Raw genomic sequence first — 16,642 nt, forward strand, 5'->3', positions numbered from 1 at the left:
AATATTTCATTCCGTGAAAGATTGAATGTTGTATTCAACTCGACTACGCCTTGTTGAATAGATCATCCAGTCTTTCACTTCATGAAATATTCTACCCAATTGCACTCGTAAACATTCATTATTGGTATATTAATTTCAGTATTTTTATAGCGCTCTATACTGGAATCTCGCAGCACTTTTTCCCTGGTCATTGGATACAAAATCAATCATACACAACGTGCAACCCCCTCTGCTCCCTGGGGAAGTATTCCTAGTTATGTGTGTATAATTAGCACTAATTTTCCCGAATCATTCACCACCTACCAGGTACACATTTATTCTGGGTGAAGAGAGGCAAATGCCCAAGTAGACAAGCAGTGTGATGAGCGTTTGTCTCCAACTGTCCACTTGAAAGTCCAATGTCTTACATGCTGCACCACATGCTTCTACATGACCATATATAGGCACATCAGGACTATATATGGGCATGATGACATCAAACATCATGACCATATATAGGCACATCAGGACTATATATGGGCATGATGACATCAAACATCATGACCATATATAGGCACATCAGGACTATATATGAGCATGATGACATCACATCATGACCATATATAGGCACATCAGGACTATATATGGGCATACAACAGTATTTTGTACAAGAAAATTTGATAATCTGGACAGGCCATTATATTGAAGAATTGTTCATTAGAAGCTTATCATAACTGTGGTAAAGTATATGATGAAAATCACTGTTTTCACACATTTTTTTGTTAATTTAGATGACAGTGCCGGACTCTGTGTTTCCATCACGTCTGGAGACTCTGCCGGCTTCTGGATTGACGCAAGTTGTGCACTTGGCCTGCCCTTTATTTGCGAAAAGAGTCGACTTGGTTACACTCGCCCACCTTTTACAAATCCACCAATTGTAACGCAGCCAAATGATCGTTCTTGTGCTACAGGATGGATTGGCTATGGAAGTTCCTGCTACATGGTGAGATTCCTATTTATTTATTTTTTTGTTTTTTTATTTGTTTGTTTATTGTTGATTTTTTTTATTGTTTACCTGTAATTGTTTTGTGTTTGTTTCCTTTTTTATGTATTTTTTATTTATTCACTTTCCTTTACAGCTAAAGGGGACTCTAAAGATGTAAACGTGAATACAGTAAACAATATTACATTAACAAAGTCCATTAAACACAATTAAGAAACAACACTGAAATGTGAAATGATTTCAAGAGCAAATTGCAATGAACTTTCTTTGATTTTCCTAATATTTTGACCAAATAAAATCTATTTAGTAATGGGTTAGTATTTAATTCATATAAGTTATAAAGGAGAGAAATATATAATATTTATTCAGCTCTTCAATTATGTTTAAAATTTTATTTAGCCGAATGAGGTACAATCATCTAGAGATCGTCTTACATGGTTGGATGCCAGACAAGCTTGCTTAAGTATGGGAGGCGATCTTGCTAGTTTCCACAGTGCAGCGGAGGAGGCATACATACTAAGTAGATTCACTCCTATGTAAGTAAATCATCATTTAACTTAATTTTTTTTTTTTGTGAGCCCATATACATTTATGATTGAAGATTGGATTTGCATGTGTGCTCCAAGGAAAGTAAAATGGAAAAACACGATGTACAATCATTGAAGTTGACTTACCTGAAAAAGGTGTAATTAATGTAATAATTAATATTTAATATTCATGCAATTTTGTCTGGGTTTTGTTCGAACACCTCACATTTTGGTCCACCAAAATTTCTTTGTATGTTGTTCTATGAGGACAAATAAAATTTCTTGTATCTTGAACACACAAAAAAAAACAAACAAGTATAGGGTAGAATGATACAGTATTCTGTAAACTTCATTTATAACAGATGCTCAGGGAGTGATTTTGTGTTCAATTTCAAATATATAAACATGTAGGCTGCCGGCACCTTGACCTCTGACGATTGGTGCCAACAAATTGTTCACAAAAACGTGATGCAATAATGACAAAATGATTATTATTGTTTATTTTCAGTAATCTGATAATGTTAAATGATTATTAATGATTTTTTTTTTTATTATTGGGAATTAGAGATCAAGAAAATGCATACTGGCTAGGGTACTGGATTGGGCTCAACGATCAAGTCATTGAGGGAGGTACAGTACTGCATGCAACTTACTTCTCAAATTTCTATTTTCTTTTTATTTCTAATCTTAATTTTCTTTGCCATTACAGATTGTTAAGTAGTACCATTCTGATAGTCTTTGCACATAACCCATAAATTTCTGGCAAATTATCTGTAAATCATTGAAAACTTTTTTTTATTTATTTTATTTTTTTATTTATGAAAATTCTTGGGAGGCCAGATAGCCGCATAGTCATCATGTCTAGTGGCTAATGATTAGTCTCCCCTTAACTAAACTTAATCAAAAGACAATCATTAAAAAAAAAGTAACATAAAATGCAAACAAGACAGCAAAGGGTTTCACTTTTAAAAATATTCAATTCAATTTTGTTAAATTTGAAAATAGTTTTCAAGTCTACCACTGATTGTGGTAGACTATTCCAGAGCAAAATAACGAAGGGATAAAATGAGGATTTAAAGGACAGACTGCTTTCAAATTTGATTGCCAGGCTTAACTAAGATATCTGTGAAAAATATAATAAATTAACCTAACAAAAAGAAAAAATACATGCCATCATGATGGGATTCAATATTTTGACATTAATTATCAGGAATTCCTGATGATGACATAATTAATCTCGAAATATTGAATCCCGACACGATGACATGCATTTCAATACTTGAAGTATGTATTATACTATCTTATTTGAGAAAAAGAAAAAATGTAACAATTTTAAATAGGAATGACGATAATAAATGTTTGTTAATCTGTGACCTACTGAAAGTGTTTTATTTGTTTTGATTCAAAGGTTTTGAATGGAGTGATAATACACCTGTTGACTATACAAATTGGGGAGATGGTGAGCCAAATGACAGTGGATCTGAAGAATGCGTTGAGATGTTTTATGACGGACAACGAGGCTGGAACGACATCGATTGCTCAACTCCCCGCAACTGGGTTTGTAAAATCGATAAAGGTGTGACGCCTGTAACACCAACACGAGATCCTGGTGCAGGTACATGCTATAAAAATAATATTACAAAGAATATATAAAAATATGTACTGTATTTATAAAAAAAAAAATTGTATATTCCCAATCGGGATTTAGGCCCAATGCCTTTTGTAATAATAATAATAATAATAATGACGATAATAATAATAATAATAATAATAATTATTATTATTATTATTATTATTATTATTATTGTTATAATTTATTATTATTATTGTTTTTATTATTAATAACAATAATAATAATAATTAATAATATTAATAATAATAATTAATAATAGTAGTTTTATATAGAGCCGTATCCATCTAATATAGGATGCTCAGATTATTTTTTTTTAATTTATTTATTTGTTCTTTATACTGGGTTTTCTCTTCAGTAACAAATTACTGTTCTCCCAGAGGGTCCAGTACACATAAAACATTGAAATTCGAAGAATTTACAAATCATTAAAAAGTTATTCAAAAATAAAATTTTAAAAAGCCATCACCACAACGTTAAATTCACAAGCAAAAAAATAAAATAATTTGAAGAACACAAATCATTCAAATTCGTTGACCCGCATGGACAGAGTTCATCAGATGCTTGATATGTGGACTAGGAACTCGATCAATGACTTTCTTCGCCACTAAGGGTCCCTTGATGTCTGTACTACCTGGTAAACCGGTACCAGCAACTCTCGTCCACCACAGGGGCTGTCTGTTCCAGTACACCGGGGTATCCCCCTACTCATCTCGAAGGATGCACTGGGTTCTTTATAGTGCACACAAGCCATTGTATACACTGGGCCTACGGTTTATAGTCTTTATCCGAGAAGAGTAATTGTTCTACCACCAGAAACATAGGTGAGCGTGCTGTTCAAACCAGCGCCGATATTTGCGGCCCCCCTGCTAAAAGCTCGACCATTTGACTCCCAAACTCTTTTGATTACTATGTTACATGAGCTATGTGACCAAACTAAACTTTGTTTTTCACATTATGTGAACCTTGGACTTTTTAAGGCATGCATATTTAATACCTAATTTACAAGTAGACAAAATGTAACAAGTTGTTAGAAGTTGTAACAATTTTCTCTCCCTGAAATATTACAACTGAGAAAATTATTTTAAAATGTACATGTATTAAAGTATGTACATATGATCGTAAAATTTCAGTTATTAATAAACATTTTCAAAATTCTGTTGTTTTAATGTTCTTAACATAAAACAATTTTGTACATAATTATGCAAGCACACTTATGAAGTGTAATTTATATTGTGATTTTAAAACTCTTTGTAATAATAATAGTAATAATAATAATGATAATAAAAATAATAATAATCATAATAATAAAATAAATGTAGTAGTCATTTTCAATCTAATGTCATAGCATCACCAACATATTTCCAGTAGAATTTATAAGACCTGGTGGTCCATTGTTTGTTAGATATATTTTCTTTCCTTTAGATCCACCTTGCCCATCGAACAGCGCTTGGGTGCATCGTGCACCATATTGTTACTATGCTAGTAAGCCTTACGGCGCTGGCCGCAAAGGCTGGCAGGATGCTGAGGACTGGTGCAATAGTCAAGGTGGTAACTTGGCGTCGATTCATGATAGCGGTGAACAATCTTTCATCTTTAGACTAGTAAGTAAAATTGGTTTATATTACAGCAAGTCAGGTGCCTGAACAGTTAAGTGTTCTTTTTGCATTGTCATCGTTCAGCCTGCTTGCTTGTCAATAATATTTGTCAGAATCGTCACAATGTAAAAATACGTACAGCCCCTGTTGTGGACAGACAAGAGTAGCTGACACCGGTTTAACATTTTGGCTTGGACACGAAGTGACCCTTAAGGAAAAGAAAGTTTGTACAAGCTAATCCACATCTTGAGCACTTTGAGACTTTGGTATAGCGCTATATAAATCTAATTTATACCGCATACATAGATTCCAGGCATCTCATTGGTTAAAAAGCAGGTAATAACTTCAACATTTTTCCCTATCGCATGTAATCTCTAGGCCCCACTTAAAGTAGCTGTGTAAGTTACATATGGATGGTAAACGGAACTGCAACCTTTATGAAGATAGAGATTGGCCCTTTGACCTAGACCTACTTAGTGGGTTCTCTTTTCATTACATTTTTTAGGCCTTGTGGAATCTATGTATAAGGTACTGTATATACAAGAAATAGTGCCTGCTCTAGATTTGAGGGAACAGTGAAATTATAGCCCCTCAGTGATGTAGAAACTGTAGCCTATTATCTTCCCTTGGGCCTTTGGCCCTCGTGAAGATAGTAGTCCACATCACCTCGGGGCAATAGATTTCACCATTGATTTCACCATATGTGAACATTTAGATCACATATGTTCTGTGATTGATGAAATTCAAAGTTCCAGAGATAATGTTTCCTTCTGTATTTTGGGTGACCTCAATGACCTTAACATTGATCCGTTATTACAACATACATCCTTTGAACAGGTTGTTAATTTTCCTACTAGAGGTAGATCCTGTCTTGATAAGGTTGTCTTGAGTTCCCTATATACTTACCAGAAACCTGTTAAATTACCACCTGTAGCCTGTAGTGATCATTCTAGTGTCTTATTAAACCCCAACTCGGTAAAGGCGCATCCTAAACCCAATAAAATTACCAGACGCCCCGTATTAAAGTGAATAAGTCTAGTCATCCTAATGATATTCCCCTAAAGTTGATCCGGGAATTTGCTACTGAGTTGGCTCCTCTGTTGACAGATCTGTTTAATTTGTGTTTGAGGTCCCATATTTTTCCCGAAGTGTGGAAGTGTGCAGCTATTACTCCAGTGCCGAAAGTTTCAAATGCATCTCTACCGGATGAATTTAGACCAATATCTATTACACCTATCTTTGGACGTATTTTGGAGAGTTTTATTGCAGAGTGGATCACCACTGAATTTAAAAAGCATTTGGACCCTCAGCAATTCGGAAACTCAAAAGGTTGTTCTACCACGCATTATCTTGTTGATCTCTGTGATAGAATTCTGTCACGTACTGATGTACCAAGGTCCTATGCTTCAATCTGTACGGTGGACTTTAGCAAAGCTTTTGACCGTATCAATCACACAATACTGATCAATAAGCTGATAAAGTATGAAATATGTCCTCCTGTGATTCCTTTAGTGTGCAGTTTTTTAACTGAAAGATCACAGTGCGTCAGATTAAATGGAAATGTGTCAGAATACAAGTCTGTTACTTGTGGAGTACCGCAGGGTACCAAGCTAGGCCCTATTCTTTTCACAGTGATGGTGAACGATTTATTAGATAATGTTCCAGAGAGGTGGAAATTTGTGGATGATTTGACCATTGGTGAGATTGCCCGCATTCCTCATGAAAATGCATTAGCGGTTGGCCAAACTCTTCAGAAAAATTTAGACGCTTTGGAGTCTTGGTGCGCTCAAAATGACATGCTGCCTAATCCAATAAAGTGCAATGTAATGCATGTTCATTTTATGAAGAATGAACCACACTTTATTCCGTTATCAATTGGAGATCATGTGTTGCAAGAGAAAGAGGTTATTAAATTGCTTGGTGTCTTTTTACAAGCAAATATGAAATGGGATTGTCAAGTTAATGAAATGATCACTAAGTCTTGTCGTCGTCTATACATGCTGTATATTTTAAAACGGTATGGTGCTCCTGTTGAAGACCTTGTGTTTACCTATATTACATATATACGTCCTTTGCTTGAGTACGCTAGTCCTTTGTGGCATTCTGCATTGACGAAACAACAGTGTACTAAATTGGAATTTGTGCAGAAACGAGCCTTAAAAATTATTATTGGTTACCGGAAGTACACGGATTATCAAGACACTTTGAACAATTTAAATATGGAAACTCTTCAAAAACGACGATGTGGTGAGTTAGCCAGTTTTAGTAAGGGTTTGGTTACATCTACCCGGTTTTATAGTTGGATTCCTGAAAACCCAAGACCCAACAGATTTTTACGTAGTTTTAAGAAGTACAATGTTCCTAGATGTAGGACTAACCATTATTCGAATTCAACTCTTCCTTCTGCAATACGGTTATTGAATGACTGATTTTTTTAATATGATGAATACGATGAATTCTGTGAACTATTGAATTTTAAAAATCCTTATTGCCTCATTTGATTAACTTATAATTTGTTTTATTTGTTATCTTTGTATTTTTTATATGTATTTTGTAAATATTTTTGAACATTTGTAATATTGTAACGATAATAATTGTATAATAAAAAGTATTATATATTGGTAATTGTATAATATTTTCTCATAATTCCAATGCTGTATGTTTAAATATGCTTGTTTATATTGATTTAATTGTGTTGAATAATTTTAGTTTTTTATATAATGAATAATTCAAGTTATTAATTCTAATTGCCAATGTATAATATTGTATTGTTATCGATGTTATTTATGTGTAATATTGTATTGTTATCGATTCTTTTTTGGTACTTTAGCTTTTACTGTATATTGTAAACTCATAAGAATTTCAACTTCTGTTGCATTTTGAGTGTATATACCAATAAATAAATAAATAAATAAAATAAAATTCCCCTAATAAGCAGTCAGTATTTTTATACTGCATTACAATGTATTATAGTATCATCATCATTATATGTTTTCTGCCTACTTGCAGGTTCACAGCAGTTAATTCCTCCAATTTTTTCTATCATATGATTTACATTTCATGACGGCATAGCTTTCATTTGCTTCCTAATAACAAAACATGCAAGTGAATAATAATCCAGACTGAAAATCTTACTGTAAAATACATAAACTAATATTTTCTTCATTTAGGTGAACAAAGCAGTTGGATCTTATTGGATTGGTCTACGAGAAGAGAGTGCAGGAGGAACATACAGGTGAGTATTAGTATTTTTTTTGCATTTGAATAAACACCTGTTCCAATCGATTAGTTGTCTTACAGCGCTGTGAGACACCACCAAAGTGCACTTTATAAATGCAAATTATAATTATTATCATTATTATTATTATTCGAATGAACAAGCAAATACAAATTTCCCTTTGCGGCATCATGTATATCTTTACTGCCAGCTTATATATTGTGACAGCTTATATATTGTACCAGCTTTTAGCAAGGTTTGTATCCATTCAAGTAAAGACGACAGTATCTCAAGTGTAATTATATCATGTGGTATAAACAGATAGCTATTGCTCTGACGGTTGCTATGTATTGTGTTTTATTGATAGGTGGAGTGACAGTACACCATTTGACTTCATAAACTGGGCAAAGAATGAGCCTAACGATTTCAACGGTGCTGAACAGTGTGCGGAGCTGGAGGTACAAAAATGTAAGCTACAATATTATATTGGCTTTTATTAAAGCACCCTCTTTAGGTATGGAGACTGATCTATATTCATGGAGAGTTTTAAAATATCTTGGTTTCATAAAAAATGATCAGTGATTCTCAAATTTATAATAGTAAAAAGAATGTACAAATTCATATATATAATATTGATATACATACTTTATATCAATATTATTATTGGTTGATAAAAATGATGATTGATTTGATACAAAAGGATAAACCATACTTATTATTGAATATAAAGTGTATTTTAGTAAATCTAATAAGCAAATATTGACGATATATTATTGATACTTAATATTTAAATTATAATAATTACATTCATTGTCTTGAATATTGATTATAATTTATTTAATTATGAATTTATATTTAAAACTTATTTTGTAAACTTCCTTACATAAGTGGCTGCCTGGAATGATCAAGCCTGTGGAATTCTTGGCCCATTCGTCTGCAAAAAGGTTGAGGATAACATAAACCCTGTTACGAAAGCCCCAACACCTGTGCCAACAGGCAATTGTCTAAACGGGTGGTTCAAACATAGCAACCGTTGTTATAGAGTGTACGGAACCGAGAGCATCGATCGCCTTGGCTGGTCTGATGCACGTAGCATGTGCCTGGCCAAGAATGCTGACTTGGCAACAGTACATAACAATGAACTCCAAGGTATGATACAACTTTTATCATTACCATCATAGTCTTCATTGAGAGTGGACAGAACTACATGTTAGTATTATGTAGCATTATTGTTAATATTTGGGTCTATTTTATGATACATACCTGGATGAAACAATATAAGCCAGATTCCTAAAGAAACTTACCAGCGAAAAAAATAATGGAGTCGTCCAACCAATCAAATGAACCTCATCGACGTTACGTAACCAGCCTCAATTTTCCTTTCATTATGTAGTATTATTGTTAATATTTGGGTCTATTTCATGATACATACCTGGATGAAACAATATAAGCCAGATTCCTAATGGAACTTACCAGCGAAAAAAATAATGGAGTCGTCCAACCCCTGTCTGGGTGTGGGGCAACTTTTTTTGTATTGTTTACCTTCATGAATTTTTTTAATATTTTCAGCGGAGAAGCCTGTTACTCCATCACCTGGCCCTGGCACCTGCCCAAGTGATGATTGGGTTCCTTATGGCAGGCATTGCTATTTCTTTGGAGTCTCTAGGACCTCGATGTCCTGGGCAGAGGCAGAGTTTGCGTGCTCTTTGAATCTGTCTCTTATACACATCTAGATGTGTATAAGAGACAGGCATGTGCCTGGCCAAGAATGCTGACTTGGCAACAGTACATAACAATGAACTCCAAGGTATGATACAACTTTTATCATTACCATCATAGTCTTCATTGAGAGTGGACAGAACTACATGTTAGTATTATGTAGCATTATTGTTAATATTTGGGTCTATTTTATGATACATACCTGGATGAAACAATATAAGCCAGATTCCTAAAGAAACTTACCAGCGAAAAAAATAATGGAGTCGTCCAACCAATCAAATGAACCTCATCGACGTTACGTAACCAGCCTCAATTTTCTTTTCATTATGTAGTATTATTGTTAATATTTGGGTCTATTTCATGATACATACCTGGATGAAACAATATAAACCAGATTCCTAATGGAACATACCAGCGAAAAAAATAATGGAGTCGTCCAACCCAGTCAAATGAAACTCATCGACGTTACGTAACCAGCCTCAATTTTCCTTTCATTATGTAGTATTATTGTTAATATTTTGTTTTTCATCATTATTATCGTTACTTGCCTTCCAATTCCAGTGTCCTGGGTTAAATTCCTGTCAGTGTTGCAGGATTTTTTCTCACAAACAAACAACTCTTATAATCTCTAAACCTCATTTTGAGGTTTAGTTTGTGTAAAGCATTGTAAAGCATTACATTACTACTATTATTATTCTTGCAGCGTATCTGTCTACATTCTTGAAGTCAATAGATAGTGACATTTGGATAGGTCTGACTGATGCAGGCTCTGATGGTAAATTTCACTGGGTAGATGGCTCTGGCGTTGATTTTCAAGCTTGGGCTAGTGGCGAGCCAGATAGTGGCGTTATTTTGCCTGATGGAGTAAGTCAATATGGGATTCAATCTCCTTAAAAATTATAGCATTTATTAATAAAACCTTAAACACCATGGTGTAATGTTTTATTAGCATTTGGCAATGGATAAATTTATGTCACCAGAAACAGCTGATAAAATGTTAGGTTTACTTCAAACCAAATTGCGCATTAGCTTACAGTCAACAGGATTAATTTTTGTTGTGATCTCCATTTATTATTGTTATTAGTTTTTAATTATTTTCAATATGTTATTATATTATCATTTATTTTTCAAAAGAGCTCTCAGAATTGTGTAAAAATGATAAATAATGGAGAACAGACTGGACGTTGGGATGATGCAGGATGCAGCCCTCTCAATGCATATGTCTGCCAACAGCCTTTAGGTGAGCAACATTAAACAATCTTTTCATTATTTGCTTATTATTATGAATTTATCTAGTTTTATTTACTTTAGGCAAGACTTTTTTTATACATTGTTTAGCAAACCCACCCAAATAAGAAAACCAAATTTTATTTTTATTTTTATTCAGCTCTCCTCCAATAATCTTTAAAAAAAAAGTATGCAAAACAAGGAATAAAAAGTCTTGTTTTATTACATTTATTTATATTCAACAGTGGAAAGCCAACAACATTTATGATGAAATACATATATTTGAAACAAAAAATGTCCATTTTTATATATGTTTGTATCTTTTTATGGACAAGCCAATAAATGAATCTTTAATCTTGAATATTTGTCATGCAGCATATTTTAATGAAGAAAGATGGTTTCTTACAACTTGATTAATTTACACTTATGCCTGTCAAAAATGTAAATATCCTGAATTGTCTATCCCTGATTGGCTTGTCTAACCAATGGTAATGGTTGGAAACCCGTATAAGGTGTAAATTGTGTGTAGCCAAACAGACATCTATAATTACTTGACACTGAGAGATCACATCAGTCATGGTAATGGTTGTGTACTTGTATAGCGCATATTAATTACAGTAAACAAAAAATGTCTTTCACTATTCCCAGATTCTTCGCTGCCTAAAAATCCAGACAACATTGAATTCTGTGGCAAACCAAACTTCCGGAAGTATGGTGATTCGTGCTATATGATGGACACCTCAAAGCGAGACTTTGCATCGGCCCGATCAGTGTGCCAGAGCCAAGGAGCAGAGCTGGCAAGCATTCCCGATGGATACGAGCAAGTGTTTGTAGAATCACTCATTTATGGTAACAATAATGAACCAGTCTGGATTGGAATGATAGATACTAAGGTAAACTAATATTGCTACTTCTACTATGTCTCTAGTGCTTCCATCTTCATGATTCTTGACGCCATGGGGTGGAGTTGTGTGTTTGCTCATGATTACTTACAGTTAGGTTGAATTGCGGATATAGATTGGTTGGACTTCGAGATTGGGATAGCTCGTTGCAACTGATTATTGTTATGTACTAGCATTGGTGTGCCGGTGCTCTTGCAGTATCTGCTAGATTGTGAGTGTATCCCTTTTATGGGGACTTGACAGACAGACTTTCTTTTTTTCTTTTTGCATATTTGTTTATTCCTTTAACAGAGGTCAGAAAATTGGTCCTTCTTTTTTAGATCCTTGTAGCTGATTTTGGGGGAAGCTATGGTATTAATGCACATAAAAAACAACTTGAATGTTTTCTTGTTGGCATTCCTTTCTAACTCGACTTTTGCAAATGATTAGTTTAAAAAGTGGGATTAGTGCTAATACTGCTGGTACTGTACTCAAATACTACTATTTAGAATGTGAATATAATTTTTGATAAAGTTAATCAGAGCATTATTATGTATTATATTTGGATTTAATTTATTCTGTGTGGACACGCCTCTATGATGCTGCAGTATCCAATCCAATCCAGTAGTCAATCGTATATAAAACTTGATATAGAAAGTTTCAAAGCAAGATGAAATATTTTGCATCATCTTTCTATGGCTGTTATAAATATAAACAATAATACTGATATTCCCACACAGGAGGAAGGCGTGTATGTTTGGTTGGATGGCTGGCCTGTCTGGTATACTCACTGGTCTGTAAATGAGCCTAGCAAGGGTCCTGGAGAAGGCTGTGTTCGAGTGAATGGGGATGGTTATTGGGAGGATGCCCCTTGTGCAAGTACTCACAATGTCCTCTGCAAGACAACAACAGGTAAGAATATATGCACCTCTTCAGTTTCTTATGTTCTTCAGTAAGGCACCAGGTCTTTCCTCCACATAATATGTACCTAGTAGGTTTGAATGTAAATGTATAGATAATTTCAAACCTCTTAAAAGCAGGACACGTCAATTTAGAAAGTGGGATATTATGATCAAAAGCAGGACACATATTTAGAAGGTGGGGTGTGGGGCAACTTTTTTGTATCGTTTACCTTCATGAATTTTTTAAATATTTTCAGCGGAGAAGCCTGTTACTCCATCACCTGGCCCTGGCACCTGCCCAAGTGATGATTGGGTTCCTTATGGCCGGCATTGCTATTTCTTTGGAGTCTCTAGGACCTCGATGTCCTGGGCAGAGGCAGAGTTTGCGTGCTCTTTGAATCATGCCGCTCATCTAACAAGCATCCACAGCAGAGCCCAGAATGAGTTCATCCGTAACAATGTACAGAGTCGTCTAGGCAAAAGTGTTTGGCTTGGTCTCTATAGAACAGATGTCGGTATGTGTCAAATTCATTGTTGTTGAATATTTTCCCTGTATCATTAATACAAACATATAATGTAAGCCATGTTTGCAACCACAGTTTACAGCCTCACTTTTTTAACTAATGACACATTCTATCAAAATCATGAGAAGTAACAATTACGTTTTCAGGGGGGAGGGGGGTTGGTTTACATATTAATAGACTCTATAATCGATTAAATAAGCCTCTGAAACCCCTAAATTGTCATATTTTTGGGGGCTACGTCCCCTGGACCACTTCCATAAGGTTTTTAGCGAAGCCCGACCACGCCCACTTTTTCCTTGTTGGGGACATTGTATGCTCTTACAGGATTAATTCAATAAATAAATAGAAAGAATGACAACATTAAATGCAAAAACCTAAGCTATTCTTTTTGTTTGCAGGTGGATTCCAGTGGTCTGATGGTACTGGCGTAGACTACACTTTCTGGAATGATGGAGAACCAACCATGACACATAATGGACAACATGAGAACTGCGTGGAAATGTATCCAGAATACGGGTACTGGAATGATGAGAACTGTTATGATGGCCAAGCTTATGTTTGTCAAATTTTGAAAGGTAATGGAAAGCTTTGTCTACACTATCAAATTTCATTAAAAGAAGCATCACATAAAATGTAAAGGAACATAGAGTTGAAAGCATTCAACTTTTTTTGATATGTGATAAGATGTCATCATACCCATATATGGGCACATCACATATTTTGTCACATTAAATTTGATAGTGTAGACAAAGCAGAAGGCAGTACCAGCATTTCAAAATGAACATGTTCTCTTTCTTCAGTTTGATTGTATTATATTTTAACAACATAATATAGAGCACATATAATTCAAATAATGACTTGAATAGACAAACATCAGAATTCCTCGCAAATTGTGTTTCAGAAATTATGATAATAACTGTAATGTCAAAATTTTTTAAATCTCTTTTATTGCACTAAACTAACCTTTATATATCTATACATTATGTTATGTTGTTATTTTCAATATTAAAATAGCATTTTTTAACAATTTGGTGATGGTTTCTGCCTGAGAAATGCCCAAAATTGTAAAATTATAAGGCTGTTTTCTCAAATAATATCCTCTAAACAACTGTATGTTTAAACTCCTGTAACTTCATGTACTATTGTATAACTTTAATTTTAATTTTTAACCCTATATTAATAACTAAACATTTAAAAACAATAAATATTATGAATTCATATATCATTATTCAGTAATATCACTAGTTATAATGTTAAATAATGTTGCCATTATAACAACAATAGTAATAATACTTATTATTATCACTTAAGTATATACACTGTACTGTTAATCTTGACTTTGTAGGGCCAGTGAATCCTGTCACTGGAGATGGACCAAACCCACCTCAGTATACAACTAATGATGATGGAAATAAAGAACCTAGTACAGGTAGGAATTGGTTTGGCTAAAACTGATATTTAAATTAAAAGGGATGGCTATTATCTACATATAAATGAACAGCTATTAAATTATTACCATAGCTATATACAGTTCACCCTCCAAATTGAGAACACCTTTGAGACCTTAACATTTAGGGTGGCCTCTGAGTTCGGTCTCCAATTAGAGGGTTAGATTTGAGTTAAAAGATTGAAGATTGTTATGTCACCAATTAGAGGGACTCAGACTTAGTGGGATCTCGAATTGGAGAGTGCACTGTCTAGATATTTTATAATTTTATATTACTGAATGTAATACATTTTTGTGTAGTGCTTTAAAACATTAAATGTTTATTTCTTTTTGTGTTTAGGAGGTAAACTAAACACAGGGGCAATTGTAGGCATCGTTCTGGCTTCTGTTGTTCTTTTACTTGCTGTTGCTATGATTGCCTGGTTTGTTGCACAGCGAAAGAAATTCTCCTTTAATGATTCCAAAGCCACAACCGGGATAGATAACCAACTATACAACACTGGCACCAGTACAGTACACCTAGATGAGAAAGTACAAGCAGAGGCATAATAAACAATCTCAAATTTTATATCAATTAATCAAATACAGTCCTTTAGCTCCAGGGATATCTATTTATACAAGAATTAAGCCAGTAAATATAATTTCTCACCAGACACTTAATTCTATATTCCAAGACTTCTATCAACAGAATAACACCCGTAAGCCTAGTGTACATAGTTGGCTCATGTGCTCTATAAATAACCTAGTACACCTTTCAAGATGAGTAGGTTACCCTGATATACTGATTCATACCACCCCTGTGGTGGACAGACAAGAGTAGTTTACTGGGTATTTCAGACATGATGGGACCCTTAAATGAGGATGTTACTAGCGTACAAGCTAGTCTAGTTATAAACAGTCCCATATTCTAGCGATGCATGTAGGCCCAGTAAATGGCACTGCACACTGACCAATCAACCTGAATGACTTGGCATAGAGAACATTTTTCCTTTATATTACATTGTTCATGACACTGGCTACTGTCTCTTATACACATCTAGATGTGTATAAGAGACAGCGTCAATTTAGAAAGTGGAATATTATGATCAAAAGCAGGACACATATTTAGAAGGTGGGGTGTGGGGCAACTTTTTTTGTATTGTTTACCTTCATGAATTTTTTTAATATTTTCAGCGGAGAAGCCTGTTACTCCATCACCTGGCCCTGGCACCTGCCCAAGTGATGATTGGGTTCCTTATGGCAGGCATTGCTATTTCTTTGGAGTCTCTAGGACCTCGATGTCCTGGGCAGAGGCAGAGTTTGCGTGCTCTTTGAATCATGCCGCTCATCTAACAAGCATCCACAGCAGAGCCCAGAATGAGTTCATCCGTAACAATGTACAGAGTCGTCTAGGCAAAAGTGTTTGGCTTGGTCTCTATAGAACAGATGTCGGTATGTGTCAAATTCATTGTTGTTGAATATTTTCCCTGTATCATTAATACAAACATATAATGTAAGCCATGTTTGTAACACCCGTAAGCCTAGTGTACATAGTTGGCTCATGTGCTCTATAAATAACCTAGTACACCTTTCAAGAGGAGTAGGGTACCCTGATATACTGATTCATACCACCCCAGTGGTGGACAGACAAGAGTAGTTTACTGGGTATTTCAGACATGATGGGACCCTTAAAGGAGGATGTTACTAGCATACAAGCTAGTCTAGTTTAAAAAAGTCCCATACTCTAGCGATGCCTGTAGGCCCAGTAAATGAGAGTGGCACTGCACACTGACCAATCAACCTGAATGACTTGGCATAGAGAACATTTTTCCTTTATATTACATTGTTCATGACATCCATGGCTATATGCTCGTTTTAAGTTTAGAAAGTCTTGTAATGGATTAAAAGGGACTGCGGAAAAATCATATTAACTGGCTTGCATGATAAGGAAACCTGTCTCATGTTTAACGGTATCAATAGGGGGTTTTAATATCTGTATAGTTATTTCT

At 34.6% G+C, this 16,642-nt stretch overlaps 1 protein-coding gene across 1 annotated transcript in view; it reads left to right on the forward strand.

Annotated features, from left to right (window-relative positions):
- The window catches only part of LOC117115733 (macrophage mannose receptor 1-like), a 40,241-nt gene that overhangs the window by 16,193 nt on the left and 7,406 nt on the right, over positions 1–16,642 (forward strand). Inside the window, exons 26-42 of the mRNA XM_033259656.1 lie at positions 771–982; positions 1,382–1,518; positions 2,075–2,139; positions 2,918–3,124; positions 4,565–4,743; positions 7,908–7,972; positions 8,322–8,422; positions 8,843–9,103; positions 10,377–10,537; positions 10,808–10,913; positions 11,549–11,793; positions 12,522–12,693; positions 12,941–13,198; positions 13,606–13,782; positions 14,553–14,636; positions 14,995–15,162; positions 15,828–16,085. Of these exons, the coding sequence (XP_033115547.1) occupies positions 771–982; positions 1,382–1,518; positions 2,075–2,139; positions 2,918–3,124; positions 4,565–4,743; positions 7,908–7,972; positions 8,322–8,422; positions 8,843–9,103; positions 10,377–10,537; positions 10,808–10,913; positions 11,549–11,793; positions 12,522–12,693; positions 12,941–13,198; positions 13,606–13,782; positions 14,553–14,636; positions 14,995–15,162; positions 15,828–16,085 (2,856 nt within the window). The remainder of the gene's footprint in view (positions 1–770; positions 983–1,381; positions 1,519–2,074; positions 2,140–2,917; positions 3,125–4,564; positions 4,744–7,907; positions 7,973–8,321; positions 8,423–8,842; positions 9,104–10,376; positions 10,538–10,807; positions 10,914–11,548; positions 11,794–12,521; positions 12,694–12,940; positions 13,199–13,605; positions 13,783–14,552; positions 14,637–14,994; positions 15,163–15,827; positions 16,086–16,642) is intronic.

This window comes from Anneissia japonica, unplaced genomic scaffold, assembly GCF_011630105.1.
Source record: "Anneissia japonica isolate Jap-2015-1 unplaced genomic scaffold, ASM1163010v1 scaffold3262_len730253_cov190, whole genome shotgun sequence".
NCBI classification, from domain to species: Eukaryota; Metazoa; Echinodermata; class Crinoidea; order Comatulida; family Comatulidae; genus Anneissia; species Anneissia japonica.